Source organism: Rhinoderma darwinii, chromosome 4 (assembly GCF_050947455.1).
Source record: "Rhinoderma darwinii isolate aRhiDar2 chromosome 4, aRhiDar2.hap1, whole genome shotgun sequence".
NCBI classification, from domain to species: Eukaryota; Metazoa; Chordata; class Amphibia; order Anura; family Rhinodermatidae; genus Rhinoderma; species Rhinoderma darwinii.
The window spans coordinates 294,008,919-294,031,417 of record NC_134690.1 but is presented as its reverse complement, the minus strand read 5'-3'; the positions used below and the strand labels follow the sequence as shown (position 1 = coordinate 294,031,417).

The 22,499-nt window shown below is 45.5% G+C and overlaps 1 protein-coding gene across 5 annotated transcripts in view; it reads left to right on the top strand.

The window, feature by feature from the left end:
* PCNX2 (pecanex 2) overlaps positions 1–22,499 on the top strand; it is a 934,799-nt gene that overhangs the window by 794,093 nt on the left and 118,207 nt on the right. For all 5 annotated transcript variants that reach the window (XM_075862603.1, XM_075862600.1, XM_075862601.1 and 2 more), the window contains exon 29: positions 13,240–13,470. In XM_075862603.1, the coding sequence (XP_075718718.1) occupies positions 13,240–13,470 (231 nt within the window). The remainder of the gene's footprint in view (positions 1–13,239; positions 13,471–22,499) is intronic.

The following is a 22,499-nucleotide window of genomic DNA, read 5'->3' as shown; positions in this document are numbered from 1 at the left end:
GGGGAGCACACCAGGGGGGTGCAGGTTTTGCCTTCCTTGGCCGGGGCAGGGCCAGATGTTTTTAGCCCTGTTTTGATGTTACCCGGTGTCCCCTGTTTTGTTTTAGGCTGTGACCTCCCTTCCTCTTCCACACTTTCATAGTGGGAGGACTGGGAGTCCTCAGCCCTCTGCTCTCTCTCTATCCTCCTTATCTCCTCGTCCAGTACGGCCTCCCCAAGAGCATCAGTATCCTGGGGGGCATCCAGGTCCGAGCCAGAGGAGTCCCCAGTTTCCTGGGTCCTCCTCAGCTCTCGTTCCCTTCTGCGTTTTTCCGCCCTTCTCTGACAAGAAGGGGGTCCCCTCCTGACGTTCGTCCTTTTCTCTTGGGCTCTATCGTCTCTGTCCACCCCCTCGCCCATGGAGACCTCCCTCCTTACATTCTCCGTAGGGTTGGAACAGACATTGACGACTGAGCGCGGACACCGACTGAAAGGGTGACCTAGGTCACCACACAGGTTACACCTAATCTGCTCACACGATGCGGCCAGATGGCCTACCCCCCCACAATGAGCGCACTTTTGCACAGTGCAGCTTGCGCTCAAGTGTGAGGGGTCGCCACACCGGTGACACAACTTCGGCTGCCCCTGGTAGAAGACAAGGATTCGATCTCTTCCCAAGAAAGCAGATGATGGTATGTGGGACACCGTCTGCCCCAGACGCTTACGTTTAACCATAAACGTCCAGGCTCCCGACCAGATGCCAAATTCATCGCAGTTCTTCCGTGGCATCTCTGCTACCTCACCGTATCTTCCCAACCAGGTCATGATGTCCACACAGGAAAGCGACTCGTTACGGGTAAGAACGGTCACCTTCCTTGTATCCTTGCTTCATACTCGTGAGCACGCCTATCCAATGCCTGCGCACTCTCTCGCCGTCACTTCATCCTCACCCTGCTCTTAATGATATTTATTGACGTCTTCAGGCATGCTTAGTAGGTCTGGAGCCGTTCAGTTACTTTATGGTGTTTATACTGAATGAACACTCAGTGTTGGCATTCAGGAGAGACCGATGCTGCTATGACTGGTTGATTAAAGCAGCATGGAGAGCACGCATATAGAGCAAGCAGTGTTGTCAGTTTATTACAATTATAAAATTACAATATAGACACGCCCATATTTCAGCAAATCAAGATGAACGAGTGTGATAGAAAAGATAAGCTGCTAGGAATAATATTTGCAGTAGAATAAATTGAATAAGGGAAAAATTTATATTTATTAATATCTCAAGCATTAAATAAATAAAAAAATTAACTGTGAACTTGGGAATAACCCTTTAAAGGGTAACTAAACGTTCAACAAACCTCCGACATGTCATAGTGACATGTCAGAAGTTTCGATGGGGTTCCGAGCACTGAGACCCCCACCAATCACTAAATTTAAGTGGCAGAAGTGCTCAGCCGCTTCGTGTCTTCTCAGCTTTTTCCGGAAATGTAATTGAATATATATATATATATATATATATATATATATATATATATACATATATATATATATACACAATACAAAATCTATGAGCCCGTACTCCGATACATCGGCCTTCCGGAAAGAGCCGGACAGCAACTAAGCGGCTGAGCGTTTGCACGAGCGCTTCTAACGCTTTGTTTTACTGATTGGTGGGGATCTCAGTGCTCGGACCGCCACCAATCAAAACTCATGACATGTTACTATGACATGTCAGAAGTTTGTTGAACGTTTAGTTACCCTTTAAGATTAAATTATTCTCCATAGACCAGCTTTTCAAATGCTGAATTTCAGATTGATAAATGGATTCATCCTCACCTGTAATCAGGCCAATCAACATCATGTCATCTGCATATTTTAGTAGAATGGTACCTTTATGACATGTTACACAATCTGAGGTGTAAAGGGAAAATAAATCCAGACTCAAACAACACCCCTGCATGACCCCAAAGGATGACATTCTTGCTATTGATAAAGAATTACCAACACTAACAACCTGAAGATAACTGCGATTCGGCCCTTTTACTCTTAAAATGCCAGTTTAAAGAGACTCTGTCACCACATTATAAGTGCCCTATCTCCTATATAAGGAGATCGGCGCTGTAATGTAGGTGACAGTAATGCTTTTTATTAAAAAAAACGATCTTTTTTCACAACGTTAGGAGCGATTTTGGTTTATGCTAATGAGCTTTCTTAATGCCCAAGTGGGGTTACTTTTACTTTCGACCAAGTGGGCGTTGTACAGAGGAGTGCATGACGCTGACCAATCGGCATCATGCACTCCTCTCCATTCATTTACACTGCACTAGCGATATAGATATATCACTATGTGCAGCTACATACACAAACCCTAACATTACTACAATGTCCTGATAATGAATACACATGACCATCCAGCCTGGACGTCATGTGTACTCAGAATCCTGACACTTCTGACTCTTTTTTTGTGAGATTCCGGCAAGTTAAACCAAATCTCGCGAGATCACGGAGGACCAAAAGAAGAGAACCATCAGAAGAGGACCAACTCAAAATGAGATGTATTGACAGCTGGTGGATATTCTGGGTTATCAAACAGCGGGCTAAGAAGCCCCGGTCTATGAGAAAGGCCCCATCTAACCAACAGTCTGTCCCACAAAGTGAGATAATGCTGGGTAAGTATCGGAAAGGTCATGAGAGACGGTCAATAATCATGAAGAATCCACGGCAACGATCTAAGGGAGAGAGCGTCTATGGACTGCTCAATCCCCACCCACTGTTTATTAGAGCCATTATGAAACCACTTCACCACCCTTGCGAGAACCGCGGCCTGATGATATATTAACAAGTCCAGGAGTCCAGCTCCCCCTTTCAGTTTCGGACGGGACAGTGACCTCAGGTTAAGGCGCGGCCTCAGAGTGCCCCACACAAAATTTCGAAAGGCCTTCTCCAGAGTCCTAAAAAACTCTCCAGGAATCAGTACTGGATTGGCTTGAAACAGATACAAAAACTGAGGGAGGATGTCCATTTTGATAGCGTTTATGCGGCCAAACCATGAGAGTTGTGCTCGATCGTATGATTGTAGGTTTTTGAGAGTGATTTGAAGTAAAGGATGATAGTTGAGAGGTGGATAGTCCGCGGTAGGAGCGGGGCTAGCCTATTTGTGATTGCCTTAGAGTAATGTTTAACATTCACGTTTATCAGGGAAATCGGACGATAATTAGAGCATACAGAGGGATCTTTCCCCGGTTTGGGAATCACAGTAATGGTGGCTGCTAACGTTTGCGGAGTGAATGGCATTGTAGTTGTGACAGAGTTATAAACCTTGGTCATAAAGGGAAGAAGCTTAGTAAGAAAGGTCTTGTAGAAGGACGCCGGGAAACCATCCGGACCCGGACTTTTACCCAATGGTGCGGATTTTATGACCTCATGTACTTCTCATTCCGAAAAGACCTCACCCATCAAGGACATCTCAGTCTCATCCAGAGTCGGCAAAGCCGTGTGTGCAACATATAAATCGATTTTCCGTTGGAGGTCACTCGGAGACATGTCCGTTAAAGGCCCTTTGAGATTGTACAGGGATTGATAGTAATCCCGAAATGTATTGACAATATCCTCTGGATTATGTTTGTGTCGCGTCTTGATCACCGGGATAAAGGAGTGAGGAGCCCGTGGGTGTAGTGACCTAGCTAACGTTCTACCGTTTCTCAAAGAGTTCCTAGCTTCCAACAGCTCTGCCAAAGTCTGAGGACGTTGTGAATGTTTATGAGTGGTCTCTAGAGCCTGTATTTGAGACAATAGATGTTTGATCTTAAAAGCCCTTTCCCTTTTCAGTCTCGAACCTTGCTGTATGAATATACCCCGTAATACACTTTTCAACGCCTCCCACTGAACAGGTAGGGGGGTGGGGTCCACGGCATGATGATCCAAAAACTCTGAAATGGAGCTGTTAATGGCCGTTTGGCAAACCGAATCCCTCAAAAGATGAGGGTTTAACCTCCAATGCCATTCCCGCCTTCTAGTGTCCGGCAGGGTAAGAGACAGGAAGACAGGCGCATGATCAGCCCAGATCATAGCTCCGATCTGAGACTCCAGAGACCAGGAGCGTAAGTGATGGCTAATAAGAAACAAATCTACCTACTATACATGTCATGAACCGGAGAGTAGAAGGTGTAGTCCCGTGTTTGGGGGTTAAGAATCCGCCAAACATCCACCATTTCACCATTTGCATGGCGAACAGCTTAGACTTGAGGGCAGAAAATTGAGAAACGGATACGGAGGATCTGCCCGAGGAGGAGTCCATTACGCGATCCATGGTGAAGTTAAAATCGCCTGCAGTTACCAAAAGACTCTCAGCAAGATTAGATAGTTCCGTAAAATAACTCCTGCATACGCGCACCTGGTCGTGATTAGGGAGATATATATTAGCCACAGTAAACAGTCGCTCAGAGATTCGAAGTTTCAGGAACACAAAGCGCCCCTGGGTGTCACATTGAGTCGCAACAACAGAGACCGGAAGAGATTTATGTATAGCGATACTCACTCCTCTGGATTTCGCATCAGGGTTGGTATTATGGAACCACTGCGTATAGTATCGATATTTCAGAGTAGGTACATGGTCAGTCCTAAAATGAGTCTCCTGTAAAAATAAAATCTGAACACTTTGTTTATGCATATGATATAGGATCTTTGAATGTTTTTGTGGGGTATTAAATCCCCGTACATTCAAAGAGCAACATTTTAAGGACTCCATCTGGGAAAGAGAAGGGAGAGGGGAAAGAGGGAACAGGATAGAGAAAGAATCAGTGAACTAATGGATTCACCACAGACGATGTTCCAGCCCCAAATGACTATGTTTAGGGGAAAGAAATTAATGCAAAGTGTTCAACAGAACACGCCCTAGGTGTGGGTTTGACTGGACTATGGAAGAAGGATGCTCCCAACCAACCCCCACATGCCCGATACATTTATAAACACACACTTAAACTATCCCATCTTAAGAACAGAAATGTCCAGAAGAAACACGTAACCAAGCTATTGTAGGCATAGCACCAACTACGCCCCCGGAAAAGGACTGCCCCCTAGAGAATATACTATGCCATGCATCTGAAGGAACCTATACCCAAACAGGAATATCACTGCATAAAGTCTGACAGAACTGCATGTTAAAACAGACTAAGGTCACGCCTATGGGGGGGGGGGGGGGCGACCACCTAAACCAGTTTGGCATATATAGGGACTACTGTTACACCATGACCCCCGCTCACTATGTCCAAACAATCCACAGAAATGGTTAAAGGCGGTCCGAATAAGCCCATAGAGCCAAACATATAGGAGGAGGTGGAGGTGGTGGAGGTTTGTAACTGTGAACCATACAGAGGAGCGCACCCCAGTCGGGCAGAATCTTCTCTCATCTCGTCTAGTCTAGAAATATCCATCCGACCCATAGCTTGAGACTCTCCCCGGATCTACTGTCCCCTCCCTACCTAAGGACATCCTAACTAAAAGGGCAGACCTCCATCCCCGTGTTAGAAATGGCGAATGGTAATAACGTATATCCCCAGAATATACCCCCTCCCCCACACCAGGACCCCCTACCACAATAGCAACAAATGAGAAGCATTCATGGCCGGCCTTAGCTATGTTCGACCAGAGCGGTCGCACAGGGCGCCAGCCGCCACACGACAAGAGGGGCGACAGCGGGTGTGTGTATCCCCGCGCCGTTGCAACTACCAGCGGGGATACACACACTAACTGTCGCCTTTCCACCCGGGCGCTTCTTCACTTAGTGGCCGTCGCTACCGCTGTAGCAGCCATAGCGGCTGCTATCGGTGACACCGAGCATGAGGGCGGTGGCGCCACTAGCAGCCGCTGCGGCTGCTATAGCGGTAGCGAAGGCACTATAGCAGAGCAGGGAGATATCTCCTTGCTTTGCTGTCTACTAGCGCCACTGTAGCTCCCTGAAGAAGCGGAATCCCCGTGTGGCCGGGGATTCCGCTCCTGGAGCGCTGCTTGATGTTTCTGTCCATATATGGACAGTGACATCAAGCAGCGCTCCAGGAGCGGAATCCCCGGCCACACGGGGATTCCGCTCCTTCAGGGAGCTACAGTGGCGCTATCTACAGGGGGCACTATAGCAGAGCAGGGAGATATCTCCCTGCTCTGCTGTCTACTAGCACCACTGTAGCTCCCTGAAGGAGCGGAATCCCAGTGTGACCGGGGATTCCACTTCAGGAGTTTTCCCTGATGTCACTGTCCATATATGGACAGAGGCATCAAGCAGCGCTCCAGGAGTGGAATCCCCGGCCACACGGGGATTCTGCTCCTTCAAGGAGCTACAGTGGCGCTATCTATACTGGAAGGGGGGTGGGGTTGCTATCTACAGGGGGGCACTATAGCAGAGCAGGGAGGTATCTCCCTGCTCTGCTGTCTACTAGCGCCACTGTAGTTCCCTGAAGGAGCGGAATCCCCATGTGGGCGGGGATTCCACTCCTGGAGCGCTGCTTGATGTTTCTGTCCATATATGGACAGTGACATCAGGGGAAACTCCTGATGCGGAATCCCCGGTCACAGCATTGCAGACTCTATGACCGGGGATTCCACTCCAGGAGAAGCCAATGACGTCATGGACACTGATGACAGGAGCTTCTCCTGGAGTGGAATCGACGGTCATAGCGTCTGCAACGCTGTGACCGGGGATTCCGCTTCAGGAGTTTTCCCTGATGTCACTGTCCATATATGGACAGAGGCATCAAGCAGCGCTCCAGGAGCGGAATCCCCCGACCACACGGGGATTCCGCTCCTTCAGGGAGCTACAGTGGCGTTATCTTTACTGGAAGGGGGGGTTGCTATCTACAGGGGGGCTGTGGGCTGTGTGGCACTACCTACAAAGGACAACTGTGCAGGAGCACACAAAATACCCAGCTTTCCCGGGTATAAAAAAACAGTGTGGAAATAAACTAAGATATAACTTTTATTTAATCTAGCTAAATGGATTAATCCTTTACTCAGACTAAATAAAAGTTATATCTTAGTTTATTTCCACACATTAATTTGATAGCTGGGAAAGCTGGGTATTTTGTGTGCTCCTGCACAGTTGTCCTTTTTTGAATGTCTATTGCCCGCCAGCTATCAGGGTCATTTCGTAGTCCTTGCACTACCTACAAGGGAGCTGTGGGCAGTGTGGCACTACCTACCAGGGGGCTGTGGGCTGTGTGGCACTACCAACCAGGGGGCTGTGTGGCACTACCTACCAGGGGGCTGTGTGGCTCTACCAACCAGGGGGCAGTGGGCTGTGTGGCACTACCAACCAGGGGGCTGTGGGCTGTGTGGCACTACCAACCAGGGGGCTTTGGGGCACTACCAATAAGGGGGCTGTGGGGCACTACCAACCAGTGGGCTGTGTGGCACTACCAACCAGGGGGCTTTGGGGCACTACCAACCAGGGGGCTGTGGGGCACTACCAACCAGGGGCTGTGGGCTGTGTGGCACTCCCTACCAGGGATCTTTGCAGCACTTCCTACAGGGTGCTGTGCAGCACACCCTACAGGGGGCTGTGCGGCGCTACCTACAAGGGGGCTGTGTGGCGCTACCTACAAGGGGGCTGTGTGGCGCTACCTACAAGGGGGCTGTGTGGCGCTACCTACAAGGGGGCTGTCTGACGCTACGTACAAGGGGGCTGTCTGGCACTACCTAACAGGGGGCTGCCTGGCGCTACCTACAAGGGGGCTGTCTGGCGCTACCCACAAGGGGCTGTGTGGCGCTACCTACAAAGGGGCTGTCTGGCGCTACCTACAAGGGGCTGTGTGGTGCTACCCACAAGGGGCTGTGTGGCGCTACCTACAAGGGGCTGTGTGGCGCTACCTACAGGGGGAATCTGTGAGTGGGGGGCTGATGGTCATTTTACTGTGAGTGGTGGGCTGATGGTCATTTTACTGTAAGTGGGGGGTTGATGGTCATTTTACTGTGAGTGGGGGTGCTGATGGTCTTCAAGTGGATCCCACCTCTGACCTCCAATTGAAATTAATAGGAGGCAGAAAATACCTGCGGCACCCGTTTGGAGCTTTTTTTTCCAGCGTCTTTTGCATTCGCTTCAACAGCTTAAGAAAAAACAAAAAAAAGGTCACCCAACGCTGTCAGTTGCTGCAGGAATTTTGAGGCAGATTTTTTTGCCTTACAAAAAACGTGTGTGAACATACCCTACGAGTGTAGTGCTTGTTCTTAGCCGTTTTCTGTCTTTCTCAAAACAATTTTTGGTAGGGGGGCCCTGAGGAAATTTTGCTTTTCCAGTGCTGCCTCGAGTCCGAAAAGGTTGGGGAATTCTGTACTAGGCTACAGGGTCCTGTCATGGAGCAGCTCAGTTCGTCATGGGAACGGGGCCTAGGTGAGTACAATTTTTGTTTTTGTTTGGGGGCACTGTCTACAAGGGGGAGGTGCGGGGACTGTATGGCACGATCTACAAGGGGGAGGTGGGGGACTGTATGGCACTGTCTACAAGGGGAAGGTGGGGGACTGTATGGCACTGTCTACAAGGGGGAGGTGGAGGGCTGTATGGCACTGTCTTCAAGGGGGAGGTGGGGGGGCTGTATGGCACGATCTACAAAAAGGAGGTGGGGAATTATGGCACTGTCTACAGGGAGGCTGTATGGCAAAATCTACAGGGGGCACTATACTGTGTGGGGGCCACTAAGCGGACATTATATTGTGTAGGGTTACTACAGATGGCATAATACTGTGGGCACAATTAGAGGACAAAATACTGTGTCCTTGAAGGGGTTGTAATATATTATATTATTAAATATTATTATTATACTGTATGGGGGCACTAAAGGGACATTATAATTTTTTTATGGGGCATTTTTTTTTTAATGATGGGGTGGGGCGCCGAAAGATCATTTCGCACAGGGCACCATCTATCCTAGGGCCGGCCCTGGAAGCATTGACAACCAGATGACAGCAGGGACCATCAGGACGGCCCTGGATTGGATGCAGAAGACCCTGGGTGAATACATCAACAACCGTTCAGCATACAATGAATGAAATGAATAACCCACGAACAACCCAGTATTGGAGAATCAGAAGGTCCCAACATCAGATTCCAGATATCTTATCATGTCTGCAGCAAAGATCAGGGTCTCAGACATCTACGAATCAGTGTAAGCAGTCATGTGAGGCAGGTAGGCCAGGCAATAACTGACAGGGAGGCAAAATCCAGGTTCCACGAAAACAGAGTTCGACACAAGCGACATTTCTTGGCATGTCCGCTGCAGGCATTGGGGCCTCAGACATCCACAAATCAGTAAAGGCAATATGTAAGGCAGGTATACAATAAGAGGCCTAATACAAGGGCAAGATCAAGGTTCTAGAGAATCAGGTTCGGAAGCCACCGGGCCCTGTATCCGTCTGTGCCTAGCTGGGGTCGAGAAATGATCCATCCTGGAATTACGTTGAGGCAGACGCTGCGGCATCGGAGGAAAAAACGGCCAATCAGAGATGGAGACCTGTGGTAGATCTAGAGCAGCGAGAAATTCAGGAATGTCCTCTGGGGAATAGACAGAATATGTAGATTATCCACGGCGAACTTGCAGTTGAAAGGGGTATCCCCAGGAATACGGGATAGCTTTTTCCCAGAGTGCTATAAGTAGGGGTCTCAAGGCTCTCCTTTTAGCCAGAGTGGAACGAGAAAGATCAGCCAACAATTGCACCGGAGCCTCATCAAAGTCCAGTGTACCCCTATTACGAGCTTGCCTCATTATAGAGTCCTTAAATTGAAAAAAGTGAATTCTGCATACCACATCTCGCGGTCTAGCGAAGTCTGTGCTTTTTGGACCCAGGGTGCGGTGAGCTCTGTCAATCTCCACTGGGGAGTCTGCAGGTCTATCCAGCAACATGTTAAATATACCCTGTAACGTGTGGGAGAGGTCCTGGGGCCCCGTAGCCTCTGGGATACCCCTGACCCTGATGTTATTCCTCCTGTTTCTATTCTCTGCATCGTCAGTCATATCAAACAGCATTTGTATATGTGCAGAATGTTGATCTAATAATATTTGCTGGGAGGCCTGCTGCTGCTGGAGCGCCTGTGTTTTAACTTCAATGGCTTCTACAGACTCACTAATATGAGTAATGTCCTCATTCAAGGAGCGGATCTCTGTTTTGCAAACCGCTTCAAGGCAGGAAATATATCCTTCCATATCTTTTTTTAGTGGGTATGGCCGCCATTTGCGCCATAAGCACCAGTAACTCCGGGCTCATTGTAAGCGCTGGTGAAGGGGCAGATGAAGACTCACCCCTCAGAAGCGCCGGCTAGCTATCCTGCGGCTGGGCTGGAGGAGTTCTCTTCCCATGAGGTGGCGTCTCCGAGGCGCCGGCCCGGTCCGCCATTTTGGATGGACGGGGCTGAGATGCTGGCAGCCCAGGCTCCGAAAAATAGTGAGGTATGCCGCTCCTCGTCCTTGTCTGGTCACTTTTCGCAGGTGTCGTGGGTTTGGTGCATGATCCCCTTTGCATTAGTGCGATGTATGTTGCAAATAGACGCTATTAATGGGGCTCGGGAGCGGTCAGGGAACAGGGGCTCTCACACCACGCGTCTCACCAGCGCCATGTCCAGGCCACGCCCCGTACATACAACTTTTTGATCACTTTTTATTACATTTTATTTAGAGCTTTGGTGACCAAAAAACTGTGATTTTGGCATTTTAAATTCGTTATTTCTTACGGTGTTCATAATGCGCTACAAATGACAATTTTACTTCATTCTGGGGGTCGGTACGATTACGGCGATACCATATGTATATAGTTTTGTTATGTTTTGCAGCGTTTGCAAAATAAAATCACGTATTTTTCAGTCAAAAAAGCGGTGTAAGGGCTTGTTTTTTGCGGGATGGGTTGTAGTTTTTATTGGTGCTATTTTGGGGTACATGTGACTTTTTGATCACTTTTTAATCTACAGTGGAGGAAATAAGTATTTGATCCCTTGCTGATTTTGTAAGTTTGCCCACTGTCAAAGACATGAACAGTCTAGAATTTTTAGGCTAGGTTAATTTTACCAGTGAGAGATAGATTATATAAAAAAAAAAAAAAAAAATAACATTGTCAAAATTATAGATATTTATTTGCATTGTGCACAGAGAAATAAGTATTTGATCCCTTTGGCAAACAAGACTTAATACTTGGTGGCAAAACCCTTGTTGGCACGCACAGCAGTCAGACATTTTTAGTAGTTGATGATGAGGTTTGCACACATGTTAGATGGAATTTTGGCCCACTCCTCTTTGCAGATCATCTGTAAATCATTAAGATGTTGAGGCTGTCGCTTGGCAACTCGGCTCTTCAGCTCCCTCCATAAGTTTTCGATGGGATTAAGGTCTGGAGACTGGCTAGGCCACTCCATGACCTTAATGTGCTTCTTTTTGAGCCACTCCTTTGTTGCCTTGGCTGTATGTTTCGGGTAATTGTCGTGCTGGAAGACCCAGCCACGAGCCATTTTTAATGTCCTGGTGGAGGGAAGGAGGTTGTCACTCAGGATTTGACAGTACATGGCTCCATCCATTCTCCCATTGATGTGGTGAAGTAGTCCTGTGCCCTTAGCAGAGAAACACCCCCAAAACATAATGTTTCCACCTCCATGCTTGACAGTGGGTACGGTGTTCTTTGGGTCATAGGCAGCATTTCTCTTCCTCCAAAAACGGCGAGTTGAGTTAATGCAAAAGAGCTCAATTTTAGTCTCATCTGACCACAGCACCTTCTCCCAATCACTCTCAGAATCATCCAGATGTTCATTTGCAAACTTCAGACGGGCCTGTACATGTGCCTTCTTGAGCAGGGGGACCTTGAGGGCACTGCAGGATTTTAATCCATTACGGCGTAATGTGTTACCAATGGTTTTCTTGGTGACTGTGGTCCCAGCTGCCTTGAGATCATTAACAAGTTCCCCCCGTGTAGTTTTCGGCTGAGCTCTCACCTTCCTCAGGATCAAGGATACCCCACGAGGTGAGATTTTGCATGGAGCCCCAGATCGATGTCGATTGACAGTCATTTTGTATGTCTTCCATTTTCTTACTATTGCACCAACAGTTGTCTCCTTCTCACCCAGCGTCTTACTTATGCTTTTGTAGCCCATTCCAGCCTTGTGCAGGTCTATGATCTTGTCCCTGACATCCTTAGAAAGCTCTTTGGTCTTGCCCATGTTGTAGAGGTTAGAGTCAGACTGATTAATTGAGTCTGTGGACAGGAGTCTTTTATACAGGTGACCATGTAAGACAGCTGTCTTTAATGCAGGCACCAAGTTGATTTGGAGCGTGTAACTGGTCTGGAGGAGGCTGAACTCTTAATGGTTGGTAGGGTATCAAATACTTATTTCTCTGTGCACAATGCAAATAAATATATATAATTTTGACAATGTGATTTTCTTATTTTTTTTTTAATATAATCTATCTCTCACTGGTAAAATTAACCTAGCCTAAAAATTCTAGACTGTTCATGACTTTGACAGTGGGCAAACTTACAAAATCAGCAAGGGATCAAATACTTATTTCCTCCACTGTATATTTTGGGAGGGGTGGTTACCAAAAAATAGTGATTCTGGCATTGTTTTTAGTTTTTGTTTTTTTTGCAGCGTTCACTGTGCGGTAAAAATAACATTATAGTTTTATAGATTGGGTCGTTACGAACGCGGTGATACCAAATATGTGTACAGTTTTTTAACGTTTTCATTTTTTTCCTATAATAAGAGACTTATAGGAAAAAAAAATCTTTTATTTTTACACTTTTGAAAAACATTTTTATTAACTTTTTTAAACTTTTTTCTGTATGCTGTGTGCTTTTATGCAGCGTATATGCCCTGTGTGAACATAGCCTATGTCCTGATTTGGAGGAAGAAATGCATTTTGTCTGTGTCCTTGGATTTTTCTTCCATCTTGTCCATATTGCTCTTCTCACTTTTTTAACTGTCTTTTTGATACGATTGTTATTTATATTTAATAAAGTTATTATTGTTATATATTATGGGCATCATGTCCTTCTTTTTCTGTTTCGCATATAGGTTTTCATATATACTCATGAAGGGCCCTTCATGGTTTAGTAAGAGGTAACTGTAGGTTTTGTATTTGTTATTTTAGGCTATACTTTTTAAAGCTGGAAAACACCTCTAATAAAAAGGCCTCACAGCACATCATGCATTTTAGAAATAGAATTTGAGAATTAGTTTCTTAAGATGTTCATTTGAAAAATAGGATAACAAAATAATAATTTTGCATGTCTGTAACAGAGTCAATTTGCTTGTCCAGAAGAGTATGAGGATCCTCCTGCACTTTATGAAGCAATCAAGACATTTGTAGAAAAGATAGTCATTTGTGATGAAGATGATCCTGCATGGAGGTCTGCTATACTGTCTAACAAAAAAGAATTGCTGACTTTGAGACATGTTGTGGAAGATGGAAATGATGAATACAGTGTCATTATGCTTCACAAAAGCTACCTCAATTTCAAAGTTATCAAGGTACAAATTATATTCAAGTTTCAGAAGAATACTACTGTACTTTCCATAATGTCTTAGATGTATTAAATGTGTATTCTAGTTTCTGCAAATGTTATTTTTTGTATAGTGAAAATGTATACAATATTCCATTATACTTTCTGCATCAATTTTTCATGGTTTTCAAGATTTCTGCTTGCTGTCATTTAATAGGAACCTTTATTGTTTTCTGCCTGCGAATACAAATCTGTCCTGGTCATGTGATTCACAGTACCAAAAGAATATCAAGGCTTTGGAAGTCGATCTTATGGCCAAAGGTTTATATTTACAATCTTTTCACAGAGAGAAAACCAACTGATCAATAAAGTTATTTATATAAAACATAGCTTTTACTAAATAATGAAAATAATAAGTAGAAAAATAGCCTTCCAATAGGCCGGGTAGCAATGAATGTACAATAATAGATAACCCCAATATGTCAATTCAATCTCAACATACTAGAAATCACAAAAAGGCTCTATTAGAAGCCTACTACACTAGGGTGTAGGCAAAAAAAGCAAAAAACAAGGGGGTATGCACAGCTATAGGTATAAAAGTACATAAGGAGATGAGGTCTAATAACACAATACAAAAAGAAAGCAATTTCATAAAAATTCACACAGTCCCAGAATGTAGAATATCTAATGTCAATAGAAAATCTTGAAGGGGGTTGGCCAGAAAAACAATATTTTCTAAAAAGTGTTTCCCAGCTTTGGTTTGCCTTCCCAAAAACCCCTTACTAACCTTCTAATCAGTTTCTGTTTTATCTCAATCGGCACTGCTCCTCTTTCTGTTTGTTTGTTTGTTTGTTTGTTTGTTTGTTTGTTTGTTTGTTTACATAACTTGCTTCTGGTCCTGGCTGTTTCCTGTCTTGTAACCCACCATACCCATGATCCCTTTCTGCATCTGAGGAGACAGCTTATATCCCCCCCCCCCTTCCTCAACAGCATCTCAGCCATTTGCCCTCTATGTTCACAGGTCATTCCCTGCTCTAGTTACAGTCATCCAGCACCCTGCACTGTCACACACACACAGTAATATTCACACTGGGATGATGGGGGTTATATACAGGGATGATGAGAGTTATGTACAGGGATTATGGAGGTTATATACAGGGATGTTGATGGTAAAGACACAGGGATGTTAGGGTTATACACAGGGATGATGGGGTTATAAACAGGGATGATGAGGTAATACACAGGGATGAGGAGGTAATATACAGGGATGATGGGGGGTTATACACACGGATTATATAACTCCCTCATACCTGTATACAACTGTATGTAACCCCCATCATCCCTGTGTATCACCTCATCATCTCATCCCTGTATATAACCCCCATCATCCCTGTGTATTACCGCATCATCCCTGTATATAACCCCCCATCATCCCTGTGTATTACCTCATCATCCCTGTATATATCCCCCATCATCCCTGTATATAATCCCCATCATTCCTGTGTATTACCTCACCATCCCTGTATATAACCCCTATCATCCCTGTGTATTACCGCATCATCCCTGTATATAACCCCCCATCATCCCTGTGTATTACCACATCATCCCTGTATATATCCCCCATCATCCCTGTATATAACCCCCATAATTCCTGTGTATTACCTCACCATCCCTGTATATAACCCCCATCATCCCTGTGTATAACCCCCGTCATCCCTGTATATAACACCCTTCATCCCTGTGTATTACCTCACCATCCCTGTATATAACCCACATCATTCCTGTGTATTACCCCATTATATAACCCCCATCATCCGTGTATATTACCTCTTCATCCCTGTATATAACCTCCATTATCCCTGTGTATAACCTCATCATCCCTGTATATAACCCCCATGATCCCTGTATATAACCTCATCGTCCTTGTATGTAACCACCATCATCCCTGTGTATAACCCCCATCATTCCTGTGTATTACTTCATCATCCCTGTATATAACCCCCATGATCCTGTGTATTATCCAAGTATCCCTGTGTATTACCCCAACATCCTATACAGGGATGAAGGCAGTTTTACAAAGCAATGATGGGGGTTAAAAACAGTGTTGATGGGGGTAATACACAGGGATGATGTGGTCTTAAACTGCTGTTTGGGCGCATGGCAGGGCTCAGAAGAGAAGTGGCGCCAGTTGGCTTTTGGAGTACAGAGTTTGCTGGATTGGTTTATTGGCACCATGTCGCTTTTGCAAAGCCCCTAAGGTACCAGTACAGTGGAAACTACCCAAAAGTAACTCAATTTACAAAACTACACCACTTGAGGAATGAATCTAGGGGTGTAGTGAGCATTTTGACCCCACATGTGTTTCATAGATTTTATTAAAATTGGGCAGTGAAAAAAAAATAAAAATTTACAATAAGACGTAGCTTTAGCTCAAAATTTTTCATTTTCTCAACAAATAAAGAAGAAAAAGCCCCCAACTTTTGTAAAGCAATTTCTCCAGAGTACGGAAATACCCCATATGTGGTCATAAACTGCTGTTTGGGTACACAGAAGGGAAGGAGCCCCATTTGGCTTTTGGAGAGCAGATTTTGCTGGATTGGTTTCTGGGCGTTATGTCGCATTTGCAAAGCCTCTGTGGGACCAAAACAGTGGAAACCCCCCAGAAGTGACCCCATTTTGGAAACTACACCCCTCAAGGTATTCACCTAGGGGGGTAGTGAGCATGATAACCCTGCAGGTGTTTTCCAGACATTAGGATGCACTCGAAACCACCAAAAAGGCCAAACTTACTAGGTAGGTGGGTGGGTGAAAACCCGTTCCCATCAGGACGCAGACATTAGGATGCACTCGATATTGCATAGTGAAAATTGCAATTTTTCCATAGATATGCCAATATGTGGTGCCCAGCTTGTGCCACCATAAACAGACAGCTTTGTAATTATTATGCTGTGTTTTAGAAACACCCTAGATGTGGCCCCAATCTTTTTTTCCCGGGTATGGCAATGCCAAATGTGTGGAAGTAAACAGCTATTTGGGCACACTGTAGGGTTCAGAAGGGAGGGTGCGCCATTAGGCTTTTTTTGCGTGGATTTTGCTTGGTAGTAGTTTTGTTTCAGTATTGCTGGTGTTTTCATTTATAATGTCGAGGGCATATGCAATCTGTGCAGAGTAAATCAGGGCATAATAAGGTGGTATAATAATGGGGTAAAAAAAAAACAATAAAATAATCCCTAGATGTTTGTTACGCTGTGAAGCAATCCTTTCTGCACAGGCCAGTGTCGCAATGATAGATGGTGTCCTTTCTTAACCCCCTTTTGTTACACACTCTGCACCTTTTGCAGTTTGGGGAATTGTGCTGGGAAAGTGTCGTCCTGGTATAATACGGGCACCCTCGCTTCCAGCAGATATCTTTGAGTCTTACCCTTCATGGTTCCCTGATTTTAGGGCCTTGATAAATCGCCTTTTGAAATGGTAGAAATGTTCCCCTTGGGCCTGCACAGCTGCATATTTTTTATTTCCTGACTTATTGGAGCCTTAACTAATTTTATTTTTTCATAGACGTAGTGGTATGAAGGCTGGATTTTTGCATGACGAGCTGTAGTTATTATTGGTACAGATGTAGCAATCATTAACCCCTTCACGACTGCCATACAGCTATATACGTTCGAACTGCCGATGCCCCTTGCAGTTAGCACGTGTATAAACATTGACAGCCTGGAACGGATTTAATGAGTGCAGTGCTGCTTCAGTGTGAGCAGCACTGCACTCTCATGTCAGCCGGGGCTTTGAAAGCCCCGGAGTACACCCCCCACTGTAGATAGTGCCTCCCACAACCCCCTGTAGGCAGCGAAAAACCCTCTGTAGATAGTTCCACCTAAGCTCCCGCCACCATCAGGATTCCCCTCCTAGAGGGAGCCCCCGTCGTCTCTCCATCCCCGCTGTAGATAGTGCTACCCCCCCCCCCCGTGCAGATAGAAACCCCCCTGCTGTAGATAGCATCACACCCCCACTGTAGATAGCGCCACCTGAACTGAGTTTAGGAGCAGAATTCCCGGTGTCAGATCGCACTGGCCGGGGATTCCACTTCTAGAGAGATACCCTGACGTCACTGTCCATTTTGAGAAGCCCCTGGTGTCACTATCCATATATGGACAATGACGTCAGCGGTTCTCTCTAGGAGCGGAATCCCCGGTGTCAGATCACTCTGTGTCGGGGATTCCGCTACTGGAGAAGCCCCTGGTGTCACTATCCATATATGCAGACAAAATAGAGACGAGGCAGCACTTCCAAAATACATAGGGATTTATTCACCCACCAGCACGACGATTCAGTCCAGTCGGACCTTTCTCAAGGGGTGCGACTGGACTGAAACGTCGCACTGGTGGGTGAATAAATCCCTATGTATTTTGGAAGTGCAGCCTCTTCTCTATTTTGTCTGTGGATACCTGCTGTGGGACTATGGATTGGGTCCCTCTGAGGCTTGCACCCAGTATTTTTGCATCTTTCTCCGGTGCTGTGACAACCTTATTTTTATCTACTATCCATATATAGACCGAGACATCAAGGGCTTCCTGTAGGAGCGTAATATTCGGCCAGAGGGATTCCGCTCCTACAGGGGGCTACAGTGGTGCAATTTACAGGAAGGGGGTGCCATTTACGGGGGGGGGGGTTTGCAGCGGGGATATTGCTAAATACAGAGGGAAGTTGCTATCTACAGGGGGATAGCGCTATTTACAGGGGGTGTGGTGTTTTCTACAGGGGGGTGCTATATACAGGGGGTGTGGCACTATCTACATGGGTACTGTGGCATTATATTGGCATGATCTACAGGGGACACGCACAATCTACATGGGCACTGTGTGTGGCACTATGTGGGCATTATCTACAGGGAGAACTGTGGCACTATGTGGGCACTAGCACTATCTATGTGGGCAAAGCGCCAGCTTGCCGTTGGCTACAGAAGCCTTTGAGGCCTAAGTAGACCAGGAGGCCAGTAACAGGCCTCCGGTTGCCATTGCAGCCACCGGCACCCTGGTGATATCGTTGCCAGGGTTGCAATTAACTCCAAACACCTTAAATGCAGCGATCGCTTTTGACCGCTGCAATTAAGGGGTTAATGGCAGGGATCGAAGCTAACTTCGGTCCCCACCATTACAGCAGGATGTCAGCTGTAACATACAGTTGACTCCCGGGAAAGCTGAACCGGTGTCCACCATTTGTCTTATGAATATGGCAAATTACGGGAAGCACTTTCTTTCCATGTCGTATCCATACGACAAATGGTCGCAGCCTAGTTTGGGCCTTAAGGCTCAGAGCCCATTTTTAAAATCGGACATATTTCACTTTATGTGGTAATAACGTCGGAATGCTTAAACCTATCCAAGCGATTCTGAGATTGTTTTCTCGTGAGACATTGGGCTTTATGTTAGTGGTAAAATTTTGTTGATATATTCAGTGTTTATTTGTGAAAAATTGCAAAATTGAGAGAAAAATTTGGAAAATAGCATTTTTCTGAATTTAAATGCATCTGCTTGTAAAACAGATGGTTATACCAGCCAAAATAGTTACTAGTTCATATTTCCCATAAGTCTACTTTAGATCGGCATTATTTTATTTTTCTTGGACGTTACAAGGCTTAGAACATAAACTGCAATTTCTCATATTTTTAAGAAAATTTCAAAAGCCTTTAAGGTACCTGTTCAGTTCTGAAGGGGCTTTGAGGGGCCTATGTATTGGAAACCCCCATAAAACCCCCCATTTTAAAAACTAGACCCTTCAAAGTATTAAAAATAGCATTTAGAAAGGTTTTTTTTTAACCCTTTAGGCATTTCACAGGAATTAAAGCAATGTGGAGGTGAAATTTGCAAATGTAATTTTTCTTGCTGAATTTCAATTTTATTCTATTTTTTTTCTGTAACAAAGAAGGTTTTACCAGAGAAACACTACTAAATATGTATTGTCCCGATTCTGCCGTTTTTAGAAATGTCCTACATGTGGCTCTAGTGTGCTCGTGGACTAAAACACAAGCCCCAGAAGCAAAGAAGCACCTAGTGCATTTTGGTGCTTCTTTTTTATTAGAATATATTTTAGGCAGCATGCCAGGTTTGAGGTGCCAAAACAGTAGGAATCCCCCAAAACTGACCCCACTTTGGAAACTGCACCCCTCAAGGAATTCATTTATGGGTGTTGTGACCATTAACACCCCACAGTTTTTTCACAGAACTTATTTGAATTGGGCTGTGAATTTTAAAAAAAAAACTTTTTTCCAATTAAATGTCGTTTTGGCTCAAAATGTCTTATTTTCACAAGGAATAAAATACCCCATTTTGTTGCCCAATTTGTCCTGAGTGCGGCAATACCCTATTTGTGGTGATATACTGCCGTTTGGGCCCATGGGAGGGATCAGAAGGAAAGGAGCACTGTGTGTTCTTTGGAGCCCAGATTTTGCTGGATTGGTTTTCGGGTGCCATGTCGCATTTGCAAAGCCCCAGAGGTATCAAAGCAATGGAAACCCACCAGAAGTGACCCCATTTTGGAAACTACACCCCTGAAGGAATTCATTTATGGGTGTTGTGACCATTTAGACCCCACAGTTTTTTCACAGAATTTATTTGAATTGGGCTGTGAATTAAAAAAAATTTAATTTTTTCCAATAAGATGTAGTTTCGGCTCAAAATTTCTTATTTTCACAAAGAAGAAAATACCCCATTTTGTTGCCCAATTTGTCCTGAGTGCGGAAATACCCTATTTGTGGTGATAAACTGCCGTTTGGGCCCATGGGAGGGCTCAAAAGGAATGGACCACCATGTGGCCTACTGGGGATTTTCTGGTGCTAAGTCATGTGTGCAGAAGCCCCTGAGGTATCAGTACAGTTGAAACCCTCGAGAAGTGACCCCGTTTTGAAAACAACATCCCTTAAGGAATTCATCTAGAGGTGTAGTGAGCATTTTGACCCCACAGGTACTGTGTAAAAGATAATGCGCAACAGATGGTGCAGAGTGAGATTTGCAATTTTCTATATATATGCCATGTCAGTGTCCGATATATTGTGCCCAGCATGGGCCACCGGAGACATACACCCCATAAACTGTAATATGGGTTCTCCCGGGTACGGCAATACCCTACATGTGGCTGTTATTAGCTGCCTGGGCACACGGCAGGGCTCAGAAGGAAAGGACCACCATTTGGCCTACTGGAGCTTTTCTGGTGCTAAGTCTTGTACGCAGAAGCCCCTGAGGTACCGGTATAGTTGAAACCCCCAAGAAGTGACCCTGTTTTAAAATCTACACCCCTTAAGGCATTCATCTAGAGGTGTAGTGAGCATTTTGACCGCACAGGTATTGTGTAAAAGATAATGCGCAGCAGTTGGTGCAGAGTGAGATTTGCAATTTTCTATACATATATGCCAATTCAGTGTCCGATATATTGTGCCCAGCATGTGCCACCGGAGATATACACCCCATAAACTGTAACGTGGGTTCTCCCAGGTACGGCAATACCCTACATGTGGCTGTAATCAGCTGCCTGGGCACGCAGCAGGGCTCAGAGGGAAAAGATGAGGAGGGGGTAAGCTGTGCGAAGTGCATCAGGTTGAGTAAAACTGTGGTAAATTAAAAATAAAGGGATGGATGATAAATTTTAAAACACTTTCATACAGAGCTCTGGTTTTTCGGGACACGTGTCACATTGATATATTGTGTCCTTCCTTATCCCCCTCTTATAGCAGACTTTGCACCTCTTTTGAGTTTTTCCTTTCTTGCCAGTTTGGGGAACTTCTCCTAAAAAGTGTTGCCCTGGTACGATGCGTGTGGCCTCGCTTCCAGAAGTACTGTAGGGCTTCAGGACTTGATCTGACAAGTCCACCCCTCCCATGTACCTATTGTAGTCCAGGATGCAGTCTGGTTTGGGGGTCTCTGTACTGGTCCCTCGTACAGGTACATGGGTACTGGTGGGACATCTCTCTTGTCTTGTACTTGACACACAATATGTTGCTGCTAGAATGTGCCCTGCTCTCACCCCTTCTTGTTTGCCCAAGCAGAGTCTTAGGGAGGCCTCTCAGATTTCTTCTAGCAGTGCCACATGCCGCAGGACTTCTGGAAGCGAGGCATGTTTTCAGTACGTGACAGTTGTCCTGCAGCGAGGCAGGGACTCCTAGCATCGTACATAAGTATGATGCTTGGAGCCCGGCTCCCTGCACTGAGTTCGGTCCGGAACTTGCGGCCGAAATACGTCCGTAAATTACGGACGTAATTAGTGTGTGTGCACATACCCTAATAGTGGTCTCCGTTTATACAAACGGTCAAAACTGGGGTCATCTCGGGGTGGGCACTGCTCATTATCAATATAATGTAAGAAGCGAAGTATTGCCTCATTTTTAATTATTTTTTAGTTTCCAGCTCAGTTCTGAAGTTGTTTTGAGGGGCCTATATATTAGACACCCCTATCAAACACCCCATTTTAGAAACTAGACCCCTCAAAGTATTCACAACAGCATTTAGAAAGTTTATTAACCCTTTAGGTGTTTCACAGGAATTTAGAGCAAAGTAGAGGTGACATTTAATTTATTTAATTTAATTTATTAGGCACCATGTCCGGTTTGAAGAGGTCTTGTGGTGCTAAAACAGTGGAAACCCCCCAAAAGTGACCCCATTTTGGAAACTAGAGACCTTGAGGAATTCATTGCAGTTTTCATGTGTTGCATGCGACTTTTTGATCAGTTTTTATTCTATTTTTAACCCCTTCGCGCTCAGCTCAGTACTATTACGTCGTGCTAAGCGCATCGTTCGCGCTCAGCTCAGTAATAGTACTGACCTGATTTAACACGGCGCCATCTTTCCACAGGCGCGTGTTTGAGCTGTGGTACCTGCTGTTTCTGACAGCAGGCTATCACAGCTCAGTGTGCAGGGACCGATCGCGATGGTCCCCGCCGATTAACCCCTTAGAAGCCGCGTTCAATAGCGATCGCGGCTTCATAGGGGTTAAGCCACAATCGACGGCCCGCTACACGATAGCGGCCCGCGATGGCTACTATGGCAACCAGAGTACTAACAATGGACT